We start from the raw sequence: 14,634 nt of genomic DNA, 5'->3' as shown, positions 1-14,634 counted from the left end.
TTATGGTTGTTATAAGGCCGCATTTCCCACGTCTCCACTGCTCGGGAACCATGCGGCTTCTGCAATGGCCTCTAACGTAGCTATAAATGAAAGTTTTCCGCCCATTCGTTACACTTTAGAGGAGGCAGTTCTTATAATGTTTGGCTCATTAGAGAGTTCGGGATGATTAATAAATACAATTTAAAAACCCCTTCTTACATTGCCACGCAGAATTATTAATGTTGAGCTGCGTGTTTCTTACGCGATGGCTCACCAGGGGGAGGAATTAATATGCGAGGATGTTGCGCGTGTGCAATTTGAACGGCCTCGGTGCCAATTAAAACGAGGTAAATGAATATTAATGCGTGACCTTGAGAGAGCTTTTGCAACGCCGTTGCGTGCGCACGTGCGCCCGCCACAGTTTGCCTTTTCCCTCTTTGCAATCGTCCTTTTTTGAACAGCTAAACGCGGCGGTGTAAAGGGAAGAGGAGTCGCAGCTGCACTGCGTTCATCTTAAATCGTTGTCGTCGCCCTCCGCTCACGCTGCTAGATCGGACGTTTTTCGTTGCGAGCTGCTCATCCGCGAGCATTACTTACGAGTGACTTGTGCAATCTGTTCCAGTTTGGCTTTTGTTGTACTTTGCTCCTGTAACGATCCAGTGCATCGTAGATTCTCAGATCCATGTTCTCGTGCGACCCGATCAACGATTTAATATTCTACACCTGGGGTCAGATCCAGTTAGAATTGCTGTTTCTTAATGAACGGCAACCACGTTGTAATGTTAGCGAACCACGCAGCAATAAATGGAATGATAATTGACCCCCAAGTCTGTGATACGTACAACTACATGAGAAGCAGAACTTTGATTTGGCCTGAAAACATTGTTTCCATCCGTGCTTAAAACTGTAAGCTTGCTTAAAACATCGTCGTAAAATACTGAACATTTACAGGTGGTCAATATTACGTGGCCAGGCCGTGATGTAACAGATTCTCAAATCTATCTTTGCAGAGATTTGAGTGTCACTAACTTTGTATGCATGGGTTGTCTCCAGTGACTTGGATTTTCGCTCCTGTGTGAAATACTCAATGTTGAAATCGATCAAACAACTCAACACGGGGACCCTGCTGCTTAAATGAGTCCTGAGACTCAGAAAAGCATTTCTGCTTCACGGATATTAATATTGTTTATCCCACGAGTTGTGTGGATGTAATAAAAAGTAAACTGATATTTACCTCCAGATAAGTAAAATTGAACAGTATGTTCTGCAATGCCAATAAGCTGCCAAATACACTAAAAGCATTATTTTACTTATTGTAAAAATCCAGTTATTACTTTTCATGGAGAATTTCAGCTGTTCCTTGAACTATATAATGGATGCGATTTTGGTTACCCCCACCCTATGCTGCGAGTTTTTAGTTTCTAGTTACTGATTTTGAGAAATATATCTTGTTAATTGTTTGACCGCTGGTGTTTAACCGTACTCCAAATATTATGCCGTGGCCCCTAAAACAAAAAATAACGCGAACAATGATTGATGGTTTTCGGTCTCAAGACGAAACCTGTGCTGCTTCCACGGTCTCGGAAAACAGATAAGATAATAGATTATTACGCGCATTCACGCGCCGGCACGATGCACGTTGTTCAGCAGAGAGAAATATTTACCTTATCCGTTGCAGGAATTTCGCCCCCCGCCCTCACCCGCAAAAAAAAAATCGGGGGCCTGTACAGCTGGGCAAACTAAATCACGGGGAAATATTTAAACAAATTCATCTTTTGACTCTGCGCAGACTTGTTCCAGTCAGCCAGGCTGTCGGTCTGTACGCAGACTTATTGTGCTGTTTCGTGCGCGCGGACGCATCCGCCGTTAATCAGGGGCCATCGCTCAACTCGCCGTGCTTGAAATGTGCTGCGTTAATTCGTGGGTCGGATACATTAGCGACTCCAAATCTGCCATTGTCAAAGCCCCCTTTCCCATGCAACAACTCCTTTTTTTTCTCTCATGCGGTATTTGAATGTGTCCCGGTGGATTGAAAACGCGTAGAATGAAAAATGAAAGTCATTTTCTTAAATGAGAAAGTATGCACAGAGCTAATTTAAATGCATATTTCGATAATAGGGGCTTCTGCCAAGGTGTAATGGTTTGCACGCTGAACTTGCAATGCAGAGGTCACCGGTTCTATTTCCCTACATGGCAGTTGAAACATTGGGGGGCAGGTTTCTGAAATCTTCCTGCGTCTGTGTCCGCCACAGTCAGTTAAATAGGCACACCGCAGTCAGTCCATCGGCCGGTCGAATGTGTGTGGTGGGGAGAAGTGTGGGTACACCCACCTTTTGGAAGAAAATGCGGCGAGCGTGGATGAGTAGACCAACGTACCTACTCGGGGGGGGGCTCTAAAGAGCTGCCTGTAGTGGAGGCCTTTCCACCAGCAGTGGCATGAGCCAGCAACTTCAGGGCTGCACCTTTACCTTAATGTACAGTCAACAAACAAAATGAAACTTAGTAGCGGCGATAGGGATCAAAATGACCTTTCTTAGTCAACATTTTGTGGCTCGCATTCTAAGGTCAGTTTGCCTCGAGAGAAAAGTCTTCCACAAAAATTCATATCCATCACAAGCATGCGCATTGCACAATGCACAATGACCAAAACATATTTACAGAAAATCCAAGACTGAACTGTTTAATGGAGCTCGCGCACAATGCATTAAGGTTCCGCACTTGAGATGAACCTGGGTTACAATAAGAGTTGCACGCTCATCAACGTGTGCTCGCTTACCCAAGAGCTGAATGAACGAGCAACTTATAGGGGCATGCACAGAAATAGGTAAGTGTGGGATCTTGCCACTCTACGATCAAATGAATGCTACATTTGGATAGAGAAAGGCGAGTAACTTGTATGGGCTGTTTTTTCTGTTGGAACGCTGAAACACATTAACCTCTGAAGCAAAAAAGTCATTGACATCACCAACCATGTTCAATCCACTGGACGATTGCGTCCCCAAGTCGTCCCCACCTCTCACCGTCTTGCAACGTTAGCAATCCATCGAGCATCTTGCACAGGCGCCGATCGAATGGCTCCGTCTCCTCGGCGGACGTGCACTTTCGGGGGTGTTTTCTCCTCCGACTGCCACCGTGACCTTCGTTTCGACCGACGTCCCAGCGACGTTGACCACCAACGACCGCTCCCCCGCACCTCTGCTTAGCATGGTTGGCTACGTACACTGCGAAAGAAGTTCAACATACGTACTCGCCCACCTAACTTCTCTTCACAGTCAATCTGATGCCTCTCTAACTTGCGTACATTCTCCAGTCCCGCGTGTTCAAAGCTTGATACAAGTATTACGACGCTATCGCTACACCCCTTCAGATAAGCCCCGAATATTCAGCTGCTGCTGTTGGGATAACGAGTTGGCTCGCGAACCTCCTCGCTCGTGAATACAAGGCTTACTCGCATCATCACACGGGTGCGTGCGTGCGTGTGTGTAGCACAGTGGGGAGCGGTAGTGTAGCGGTTAGCACACTGCGCTACGAACCTGGCGACCCGAGTTCGATTCCCGCTCACGGCCAACACCCAGTGACGATTATCTGAACCGGTCCTGGGCCTCCCCTAGGTCGACTCAGCCTTAAATGAGTACCCGGTGCGGTGTGTAAACATCGCCACTGGGGAGACAAAGGCGGTCGGGCGTGGTGCTGGCCACCCACCCCCTCGTGTACCGTTCCGGCCTTCATAGGTGCTCGCTAACAGCACTTGCCCCTACAGTCTGTTAAGGCTATTAGGGGGATCTTTGTCTTTTTGTAGCACATTGTGGTCTGACAGCGGCGTGCCAGCGCTGGAGAGGATCTCTCAGGGTTGGGAGAGGCCTCTGGAGCAAATCTTGCGCCAAACCCATTGCTTTCTTGTCCGAGTCCCATCCCGCCTGGGAGATTGTGATATCTGCTAAGGCTACTTACACGAACTCAACACACCGATTTTACTCGCGTTAAACAAAACAAAAAACGCCAACGCATTTGGCAATAACGCCATGGCGTTGAAGAGAAATATACTCGGTTATGTTTCGCGAAATGGCCTTTCTTCATAGCAGAGAGATAGAGAGGCTGGAGGGATTGAGTAAAGAATAGTTCAGAGACTCCCCTGTTAACTACCTTGCCTGGTATTCAGGAGTTCGTGGGTTCGATCCTGACCCTGACGTCTGCATATTTGGAGTTTGAATGATCTCCCTGTGGTCACGTGGATTTTTCTCCGGGTCCTCCGGTTTCTCCCTCCCCGAATCAACATCACGCGTTTAGAGTATTTGGCTGCTGTTCATGTCCACATAATACGCATCTTCGTTGCGCTACCATTTGTGGCCAGGTCACTTCTGATAAAGAGCTACATAGCTCACGGGGCCTTACCTGGTAAAATAAAATAGTTTATTTATAAATAGTTTATTGTTCCACAGCAAGACCATGGGCGATGATGGGTGCAGGCTTGGGGAGGCCTCCATCCAGCGGTGGATTAAGCGTGACTGATGATGATTATATTCGTATCGGGGATGAGACGATGGTTGGTTTCTGCTTGGGATGATGATCCACAGAGCAGCAGGAAGAGGGGGGTGTGTGTGCTGCACAGGGCGAAAGGAGACAACTTTTTTTTGTCTGCTGAGGATGTCAAGAATGCATAACATGTTTGCATTGGATAGTCACTTAAAATACACAAACGTCTCCTCATTCCTTCAGCCTGTCTCTCTGTGTGGCTTTGGGCCTGGTACAATTGGCGCGTAGCTTGTAAGGGTTATATCATATGTAAGTCGTGGGGTAGAAATGTAAACACACATGCACGCAATGCAGCAACCACATCGTGCAATGAAGACAACTTGGCACGTCGCTGGATACACTGCGCTCAAAAGAAAAGGTGCATAGCAGGCAACATTTGGGGCCAATGGCCCTTTTTCACAGCAGAGAAGGTCAATGCGGTGTCGCCAAAGAATTTGTTTAATATGACACGATGCATTTTGTAAAGTCAGTAGGTGCATGTGCACAGTAGCACTAACTTGAGGCAGTCATGGGTGCTAGTCCTACCGGGAAGGCTCTTTCCTACCATGGGAACGTCGCATTTCTGCCACCGTGGCTGTCAACGGGAGATGAGCGCTGTCCCGCACGAAGTTGAGCGGGAAACCACTTTGACTGGACATGCACGTCATCATCATTGTCGTCATCGTCATCATCCGCCGTGATCACTCCACCGTTGGATGAAGGCCTCCCCAATCCGTCAACCATCCCTCGCGGTGCTGCGACCCCCAACAAGAGTTTGTACACAGTGCGTGTATCGTGAACTACTAAAAGCAGTGTGTTCCCTCGCGTGTCCTACGCGCGTGTTTAAATCGTAAACATAGCTGCTCTACCAACGCGCACCCTGGTGCCTGTGCACCTGTGCCGTGGTCGAAGGCACTGGCCGTTCTATGAACCGGCAGACGTCGTCTAACTGAGGAAGCCTTTCTCTGCCCCGCGGTATACGGATGTTGTTGGCCACAATCCGAAGTCTTTTAGCCTGGCGGTTATAAAACACCAGCGAATGCGCCCTCACAGCAGTTGACGTATCCATCATTGGCACTGAAGCAGTTAAGGAAATGCCATAAAAATGTGGGATTTTTCTCGCAGCGGGAATACGTTCGTGAATCAAGGGTCCACGACGACAGTCGAATGAATCGCTCGTCAGGGAATTTGGCGTCGCGGAACATTGCGTTTGGTTGAAGGCGCGAGGGGCCTCGCAAGTAGCAGGTCGGACGCAAGTTGGGTCAAGTTTGGTCCCTCCTGTGGGTGGTGTCCCAGTGATAACTGCTCGGTCGAGACTACGATCGGCGCATTAGAATCCATGGCTCGATGAGACGGACTGGAAACTCGAGCGGGTTTTGGAAAAACTAAATCGAATGAAGGGGAACATTTGTCAACATTCACCACAATTTCGATTAAACTCCACATTTCTTTGGCAGAGACCAGTCATTTAAACGCACAGCTGAATGCTGGCTTCCCACCAAGTGGCGCTCACCTGACACCACTCACTTTACCGGCCCGGGCAAGACGAATTGGGCTTAGTTTGACCATGACCGGGATTTGAACTTGCTGTCGAATGGTTGAAGAGGTCCTTCCAATGCGATCATCATTTTGCAACCCTGATGATCACCGCTATAAAAAAGACCCGGCTTGCACGATCGTGTAGTTAAATCCCAATCGCAGGCACGGCACAACACTGCACGGGAGGCACCGGTCTGTAAGTTTCAATCGACACTGCTATTTTGCGGCGGGCAGCCATTGCGGCGAGCGGCACTCTCAGACCGCAAGCACCGGTAGCTACAGAGGACGTTTGACCTCGCGCGGGAAGCGAGCATCCGTCATCGTTACGCCAGGCCGCCGCTGCCCCCGATGGGGAGGCGCTCCCCGCGTCTCCGCCGTGGCCTCAGAATGCGCAACTTCAGCGCTTCCTTTGTCTGCGGGACGGACGCGGGCGATGGTGGGCGGGGAGGGCACCTGGCGATGGCATTGATTGGCGCGAGAAGCCGGTGTCGGTGTTTCTCGTGGTGCCAGCTTGCGGCGGCGTGTGGTCGCGATGACGCTACTGATTTGCTTTCGATGTCGTGCGTTACGCGATCGTCGCACGGACGTGAAGTTGGAATGTGGAATTTGCACCTTTTGGGGCAGGGCGGCCAGTGGAGTTGAATAACCGCTCCATGCTCGTTTGAGCAGAGGGAGTTTGACTGTAGCTTACGCAGATAGATGAACGCATTCATGTATTGATATTATAATCCAATATGCTATTAGTTTGATCTCTGTAGCTTATAATACATAAAAAATATCATACCTCATACTTTTAAGTTTTCCTTTTTTGTTGTACAATTGTCTCCTTTTGTTTCCACTTCCTGTACGTTCGTATCTCCAAGTTGAAACAACCGTCTTTTAAAACCTGGTGAGGCGCACCGCATCTTGCTGGAGATTTGGCATCGCTTGGTCTCGCTCCCAACACTAATCCAACCAATCGACCTACGAGAGCCTCTCTTTAGCTTGATTTATAGTCCCATTGCTTTTCCCTTGCCTTCCATCCTTCACTCCCATAATGGTCTTTGTTCCCATTTTCTTTACAATACTAATAAAAATATATATCTCATTTAAAGAATTACACTTCGGTTTTCTCTCTCTCGGGCGGACGCCCCCCCCCGCTCGCACACTTTATTTTATCCTTCGTTACCCCCCCCGTGTCACGTCCCGACCTTTTCTGATCGTCCATTTCTGGTCCTAAGCAGCGTCTGGCTGTTCGGCTGCCCCCCCGCCCCCCCGCGTCCCTCCCTCCCCCGCTCGTTTCACTTGGCCGGTCTAGGCGAGGCGGCGACGCGTTCCGTATCGATCGCGGAGTCTCCAGAACTCGAGCCGCAATTTATCACTGTCCCATCCTCGCAGATTGTGGAGCAATGATACCGGCACCCGTAGAGGGTCTGCCGGTCCCTGCAGATCAACCCGCCGCCTCTCTTTCCCCCCACACCCCCCACCTTGCTCTGTTTCAAATTCAGCGGTAGTGGTAGTGGCCGTTCGTGGTGCCGCGCACGATATCGATAATAATTTGTCCGGTGTTGTTTTTTTTTCTCCCTTTCTTTCTGTCCGTACTCTAAAACAATTCCTTCGTTGCACAATAGAAGTTTGATCTGCGCCAAGATTTGATAGGAATTCCATTATTTTATACCAGCAGCAGCCACGATCAATCCACTGCTGGACGAAGGCCTCCAAAAACCGTTACCATCTCGTTGCATTCCAGTGATGTGAAATCTGCCTCGGACCCACACACGAGCCTCATTTGTTGCTCCATCCCCCCTGGTGGACTTCCTTTCAGTTGCATCGCCGTGCTTGGCCGCTCATTCTTCTTGACCATCGGCCCCTCAATCCCTTCCCTGCGACGCGTCCTGCCCAAATAATGAAATTATTTCCCTAATATAGTTCTCGCAATTGACAAATAATAATTCACGTGATTCATACGTTGGGGCTTAAAACTGTAATAAAAATTTCAGACATCATAAGTCGTACTTATAAGGGAGCCGGCAGATTGGAAAATTGCAGTGCGGCTGAAAACGGCGGATAAATGAGAGCGCCCGTTCGGCAGAGTGCCCCGGCATCCCTGGGTGTGAAAAAGATGCTGTCAGAATGGGGGGGGGCCTATAAATGCTTGCTTGGAATCCGAGCACTTGGCGCGTGCTGGGCTTTACTGAGCATAAACAGCATAAATAACGCGCGCAAGGGGCTGGCTAAAAGGGGCGCCAAACGCTTTCAAACAAAAAGGTGAGAGGCGAGATTTATCGCGCGTCAAGCCCCCGGATTAGCAGGGCCTTGCTGCAAAGCCCTCGCTACTAAGCTAGTTGCAGCCCACGGGATTAAAACAAGTATGCTAACAGGGCCCAGTTGCTGAAAAACAAGCAGTAAAAATGGTACTTTCACAAGCAACCATCGTCTCAGATCTCGCCCACAGTTCGCGTACGACGCGATCTTGATGCTTCCCTTCCCATCTTCTGCCATAAACCGCCTTGCCCCCCCCCTCCCGAGCCTGTGTAGCTTACGCAAAAGCCTGCATTTGAATCGGTGGCCATTGCTGAACAGAGACATGATGATAAGTATATACTGTACGTTTAAGGCATCGCCAATTAGGCGAGGGAGCATTTTATATATGACAGTGTTATTGTGTGTGCTTAATTACGTGTATGTTATAAGAAGTGTCTTTAATCAAGCATAATAAGCACTTGTCTGTATATTTTTATGTTGTATAATCAATGTTCTTTATAACTGCTGGTCTTGCTTGTAAATTTATACTGGCATACAAAACTAAAACCTTGAAGCTCAGGACCCCACCGTGCCGGGTATCTGTCTTTCAAACGCAAATACATTAAAGTTAATCAGCGTTACACCGATTGTAGGTCTGTCTCCACTTCTGATATTTATACACAAAAAAACAAGAGCAATCGCATTGACAACCCTTTCATTAAGTCACATAGGTAGAAATAAAATAAAATAAATCACGACGTTTCAATAGCATGCCGCGACCACAAGCTTCTCTTCACAAGGCAGCAGACATCGTGCTGCTCGCAGCACACGTCAAGTGCTGTCGCGATTTTCACCTGAAGACGATGGCTCGTGTTGCTACCGAAACGTCGTGATTTATTTTGTTTTATTTTTACCTACGTGACTTACCGAAAGAACCAAAGGGTATGGATTCCTGCAGTCACGAAAGCTTCAAATCAAGATTCAACTCTTTCATTGTGAAGAGTTCCAAAGTTATGTCCACTCCTTACTCCTGTTTAAGTCCAGACTTTTAAGGCCTTGCGTTTTTCCTCTGCCTATGACCATCTGCCTCCCTCTGTAAGACAAACAGTCCCGCTCTTTCTGTACGGCGCTTTGAGATGCTGTCACATTCAGACACTGCTGTCTAAATCCAAATTGGGGTGAAGCATTGGCGCAGTGGTTTGTGCACCGAGCTATGAACCCCGCGACCTGAAATTGATTCCCGACCACGGCTAACATCGGAAGCAAAGAATATCTGTACCGGTGCTGGTTCCCTCCTTCACCGACCCGCATTGACCAGCGTGGTGAAGCATGGTCATACATACTCTTTTTTTTTTCAGTAAAGTCACGTAGGTTAAAAGAAAACAAATAAATTAAATCGTGGTTAAAAGAAAACAAATAAATTAAATCGTCATTTAATTTATTTGTTTTCTTTTAACCTACGTGACTTTACCGAAAAAACCAAAGAGTATGGATCCTTGCAGTCACGAAAACGTCAAATCTAGAAAACATGGTCATACAATTCTCCATGCCTGACACCGGGGCATGGGTAAGGCCTCCATATAGCAGTGGATTGACAAAGGGCTGTGAATAGTGGAAAAAAAGCTCCACGCGGTATTGTGTCCTTGTGTGCGTGCGGCACGCGGTATTGTATCATTGTGTGCGTGCGGCACGCGGTATTGTGTCCTTGTGTGCGTGCGGCACGCGGTATTGTGTCCTTGTGTGCGTGCGGCACGCGGTGATTAGGAGGGGGCCCATCATGAGTGGCTGGACGGGCGTGGGATGAGTCCGACTCAGAAATCTGTTAAGGGAATGGGAGTCGCCTCCTCCTCCTCGTCTTGCCGCTGGAGAGCGAGGCTGCTCGTTAACCCTAATGACACAGAATGAGCCGTAAATCACGGGGGAAGTTCACTCCGCGACGGGCGCGCTCCCCACCGTGCCCGCAACTCCGCGTCGTAAACGTCACGTCTGTCCAGCCGACGTGGAGTTTGACCCCCTGTTCTCATTTCTCATCACTGGTCTCGACACTAAACCATTATTTCCCCCCCCCATGCCTCCCTCCCCACTCTCACTTCCAGCCCTCGGCCTCTAAATCTGGCTCTCCCCCCCCCCCCCCCCCCCTTGTGAGTGCGACACAGGCCTGCAGTTGAGCTTGACACTCGCCTGCCAAGCGCTAAGAATCTACTAGCGGTCAAAATTAAACAAAACAAGACCTAAGCGTCTGCGTTGGCAGTGGTGTGTAAACGGACATTAAAATTAATAATGCATCACCACGTTGTGACATTGGCACAGGCTCTCCGCTCTGAAGGGAGGGGCCAATGTCAGCCGATTAAATCTGTTTCTATTATAAGGCAGCGTTAACGATGAAAGTGTTGATTCCTTTCTTTTTATTTGAACTCGCGATCAAGGCAATCATCCAGAATGATAAATCTCACTTAAGCAAACATGTTAACGCCTAATCCTATTCTGTATTGATGTTATTATGCACTTCACAGTGACTTTGGTAAATCAAAAGTAAAGCTCATAAACTCTGTTCTCTTTTGTTGACTGTGTGTGTGTCAGTAAATACCTTTACAGTATAGTGATAGTGCAGCCATAGGAGCAGTAGCAGAAGGCCGTTATTTATAACTTGGGAGCGGTGGCGCAATGGATTACAAACCCAGCTACCCAACTTCGATTCCTGGTCACGGCTAGCGTCAGTGGCAAGGGATATAACTGAACCTCTCCTGGGCCCCTCTTCATCAGACACCGTACTAACTCTAGCGCGGTGAAGTATGGTTAAACAACTCCTTATTCAGCAGTGGACTGACAAGAGGGCTGCAATCATCATGAGCCCATTGAGGGCCGGAGCCTCTTTCTCAATGGAGACCCGCGTTGAAACTTTCACACCGATAAAGCACTGGGCAAAGATGTAGCGTGGTTTATTATTTTTACAGATGCATAAAACAAGCACACGATGTGTGGTGAAATATGTTGGTGGGGGGGGGGGGTGTCATCCAAAAGAATAACCTGATATTGGTGATGGCCAAACTTCCAAAGTTTCCTTGAAAATGTACTGCCACAACGAGCGAGTGTTTGTCCGCCTTAGGTGTCGTGTACAGTGCACGCCGCTCGGTCCCAGGCGCGCACACGTGCGTTATATTTAGAAGTTACGCCTTTGTCTGGGAGTTTAACAATCCTGTTCTTGTTTAAATCACGCCGTGCCTTCCGTGCGCATGAGCTCACTGCTCCGTCTTGCCTCGCCGCCGCGTTTGTCTCCCTTCGGTTTCGGCACAGTTATCATTATGCCAGCAAGCTCTCACCGGTCTTGTAGTTGTTACTCTGAGGTAGCGGTGGAATCTATGCAGCGACTCGTCGATTAATGACTATTCTTGACTTGCTTCTCCAACGAATCAACGTTTCTTTTTCGTTCGTACATGTTGAACTGAATCGTGACCCCCTGAATTGCAACAGGCCATTGAATCGTCATACGGGGATGATTAGTTCCCCCACGACCTTGACAAAGCCCATGGTTGGATTGACTTCCTTGCGAGTCCTGGCCTGTGTAGGTTGGAGGTTGTCCGTGGGCCCACATGGATGCTTCAGCGACACTATAGGTGACATATTTCCGATTATCCCGCACCTCCGATTAGCACGGTTGGCTATGTATGGTAAAGAAGTTCAACATACATACATACATGCATACGATGAGTCAGGGACTTGACTTGTGGAGGAGAACATGTATATTTTCCTGAGATCCACATCTCCAAAGGGACATGGGATTGGGCCCAACACATAGTCCTGGCTTTAAGGCCAGATTAACTTGTATCCAGGCCCCGAGCTGTGGGGTTTGACCCTGGCGCATAAACCATCAGCATGTGAATTTCGGTCGTCCTCACAGCGTCTTTTGGCTAGCCATTGAACAAAAATGGTCACCGCGTCACGCGCTTTCAGCTGCTCTTCTGTGGCCGTCTGGAACGCTCTTCCTTCCAATATTAGGAAGCCGCTTGAGCTATGTACTCATAAATCTTGATTGAAAAGTCATTTCTTTAGAACTACTTTTCGTGTTTCGTTGGTTGTCATCCCCCTGCACTTCCAATTAGCACAGTTGGCTAAGTACGGAGCATAAGAACTTCTACATTCAGAAGGTGACTTGACGGAGATGAAAGCTGCTGATGGGAAGCAACTGTCACTTGCTTTTTTGTTCCGCAGTAAAAGTGGGGATCGATGGACCTGAAAGAGCACTTTTCTCACGAAGCAGGAGTGTCGCCACGCTGCGTTATGTCCCATGACCAGAGAAAAGTGCGGTTTAAAAAAATTAACGTGTCTCCCATTTACCACTTTGCGTTATTACCCGTCATGATGTGAGCCATGTCGATGGGTCTAGGTCTGGAATAGGAGCGTCCATTTTGATCCGAACAATAACGCCGTTGCAATCGATAGGCGCTCACTGGCTAGTGAGGATATGCCACCCGCTTATTGAAAGCACCCCTTCCTGTATGCCGGAATTTCAAACAAACTCTGCTCACTTGGTGCATTTGTATCTGTCATAGTGAAGACAGATTTCGCCGTGTAGCTTAAGGCCGATGCTGTGCACGAAGGGGGGTGATGTTGCTTGCATCACGTGATGGCTGGCCACCTTCATCACCCGAGTGCTGATGTTTACACGCCACACCAGATACCCGTTTAAGCCTGAGTCGATCTAGAGTAGGCCCAAGACGAGATCAGATAATCGCAACTGATGCTAACCATGCCGAGGTGGCCAGCTTCACAGCATGGTGTCCGAGCTACTACGCCACTGCTCTCCAATTTACACACACACCTCCGCTGTTTTTATTGCCATTGTGCTCTGGCAATCCGTTCAGTTTTTAATTAGCGGCGGGTGAAATATTGCGGGTGGAATACCTGGTGGCCCGGCAGTTTTGGGGTCAGAAGTCGTGACCCCCAGGTCCGTGGCTCAATGCCTGGGCATCGCAGATAACGCGCTGCGGGGAAATCCTATGACCCTACCGCAGAGAGTAGCCCATCGTGCTTGAGACTTGCGGCTCGTCGAACAAGGGTGAGCCTCGGTGTGTGCCAAGGGGGGCGGGGGGGGGCACGGTCAATCCTGCCCACGGTTAACCTCATGGTTCTCAGTCTCACCCGCTTGAGGGCGCACTCAAGGTTGGCTGGATGCCACTGCTGCCGAGTGCGCAGGTGTCAGATTGAAGAGGAACAATAACAACTCGGTCACGCGAGCGAATGCTTGCATGCAACAGACGTTGTGTCAATCCGCTGCTGAATGAGCGGCTCCCCACACGCCATGCGGATCATCGGATTGATTTTGGCACGACCTCAATAGCCTTGTGTGCTATGAAGAAGGACCATTGCCCACAACATCGCCTTTTGTATATATGTTTGATTTATTTTAAGGCCGCTGTGTTATCGACGATGCGAGTGTTTTTTCATTTATGTGAGTTTGTAAAGGCGGGGAGCATAGACGCGGTAGCGTAGAAGTACAGTCCAACAATGCATTTGCTACAGAGTCCTCAGCTGCCCACCGTATAGTACATTTAGATCTGTGTTTTTAAGAATATATGTTATTCCTACCCGTATTTTGGTTAAGAATACATTTTATGTTAGACTGAAAAGGTCAATCAATGGAAACGGCATCATTGACCGGGCCCGGCAGAGCTGTGCTGCCACTCGGGTCGACACGCAGATCAACAATTATAATTGAATCTTATGCACCCATTACACACATTGAATCGTACAAGTGAGAATCGATCACTTGCGATATATGCAAGCTCTATGAAATTACATGCTCACGTACGCATTAATGGTAAAACGGAGTGAGCAAAACTGCACAAATGATACGGAACAAAGAAAAAACAATACAAATGAGAGGGTGTAAAAAAAAATGAGGCCTTAAAAATTCTGAATTTTTTCGATCAAATCACGACGGCAAGTTGTTGAACCTCTCCTCGGCTCTCGGTTCTACGTCTCGTCACTCCCGCCGATGCGCCGTGGCGGCACGGCCGCGTTCAGTCCACGTCGGCTTTTTTCAAAGTGCATTAAGCCACCTGATTGCATTGATCCGGCGCGCAATTAACGTCCGGCGTGCCCTGATTTGCCGAAGGTCGTTAAGCGCATCTCGCCGGGTTTCCTGCTGCCTCGCTCGACCCCCCCCCCCCCCCACCTCCCCCACCCCTCCGTAACACGCTCGTCTGCCCGTGTCTCCGTGTTCTCGCAGGAATGGCAGAACTCCATCCAGAAGCACGCGGGGTTGGCCTTCATCGAGCTGGTCAATGAGGGCCGGTGAGTGGTCATCGCGGTGGCGCCCGGGGAACACTGCTTTTACAATCGAGTTTTTGCTTCTGCCGTTTGACGAGTGCTCGTTGGCTC

At 48.8% G+C, this 14,634-nt stretch overlaps 1 protein-coding gene across 1 annotated transcript in view; it reads left to right on the top strand.

Annotated features, from left to right (window-relative positions):
* Positions 1 to 14,634, top strand: part of LOC144722679 (lipopolysaccharide-responsive and beige-like anchor protein) — a 281,782-nt gene that overhangs the window by 103,439 nt on the left and 163,709 nt on the right. Inside the window, exon 34 of the mRNA XM_078600981.1 lies at positions 14,483 to 14,547. Within this exon, the coding sequence (XP_078457107.1) occupies positions 14,483 to 14,547 (65 nt within the window). The remainder of the gene's footprint in view (positions 1 to 14,482; positions 14,548 to 14,634) is intronic.

This window comes from Lampetra planeri, chromosome 15, assembly GCF_965212315.1.
Source record: "Lampetra planeri chromosome 15, kcLamPlan1.2.h2, whole genome shotgun sequence".
NCBI lineage: Eukaryota > Metazoa > Chordata > Hyperoartia > Petromyzontiformes > Petromyzontidae > Lampetra > Lampetra planeri.
The sequence above is the reverse complement of the archived record's forward strand: the minus strand, read 5'-3'. Positions and strand labels throughout refer to the sequence as shown.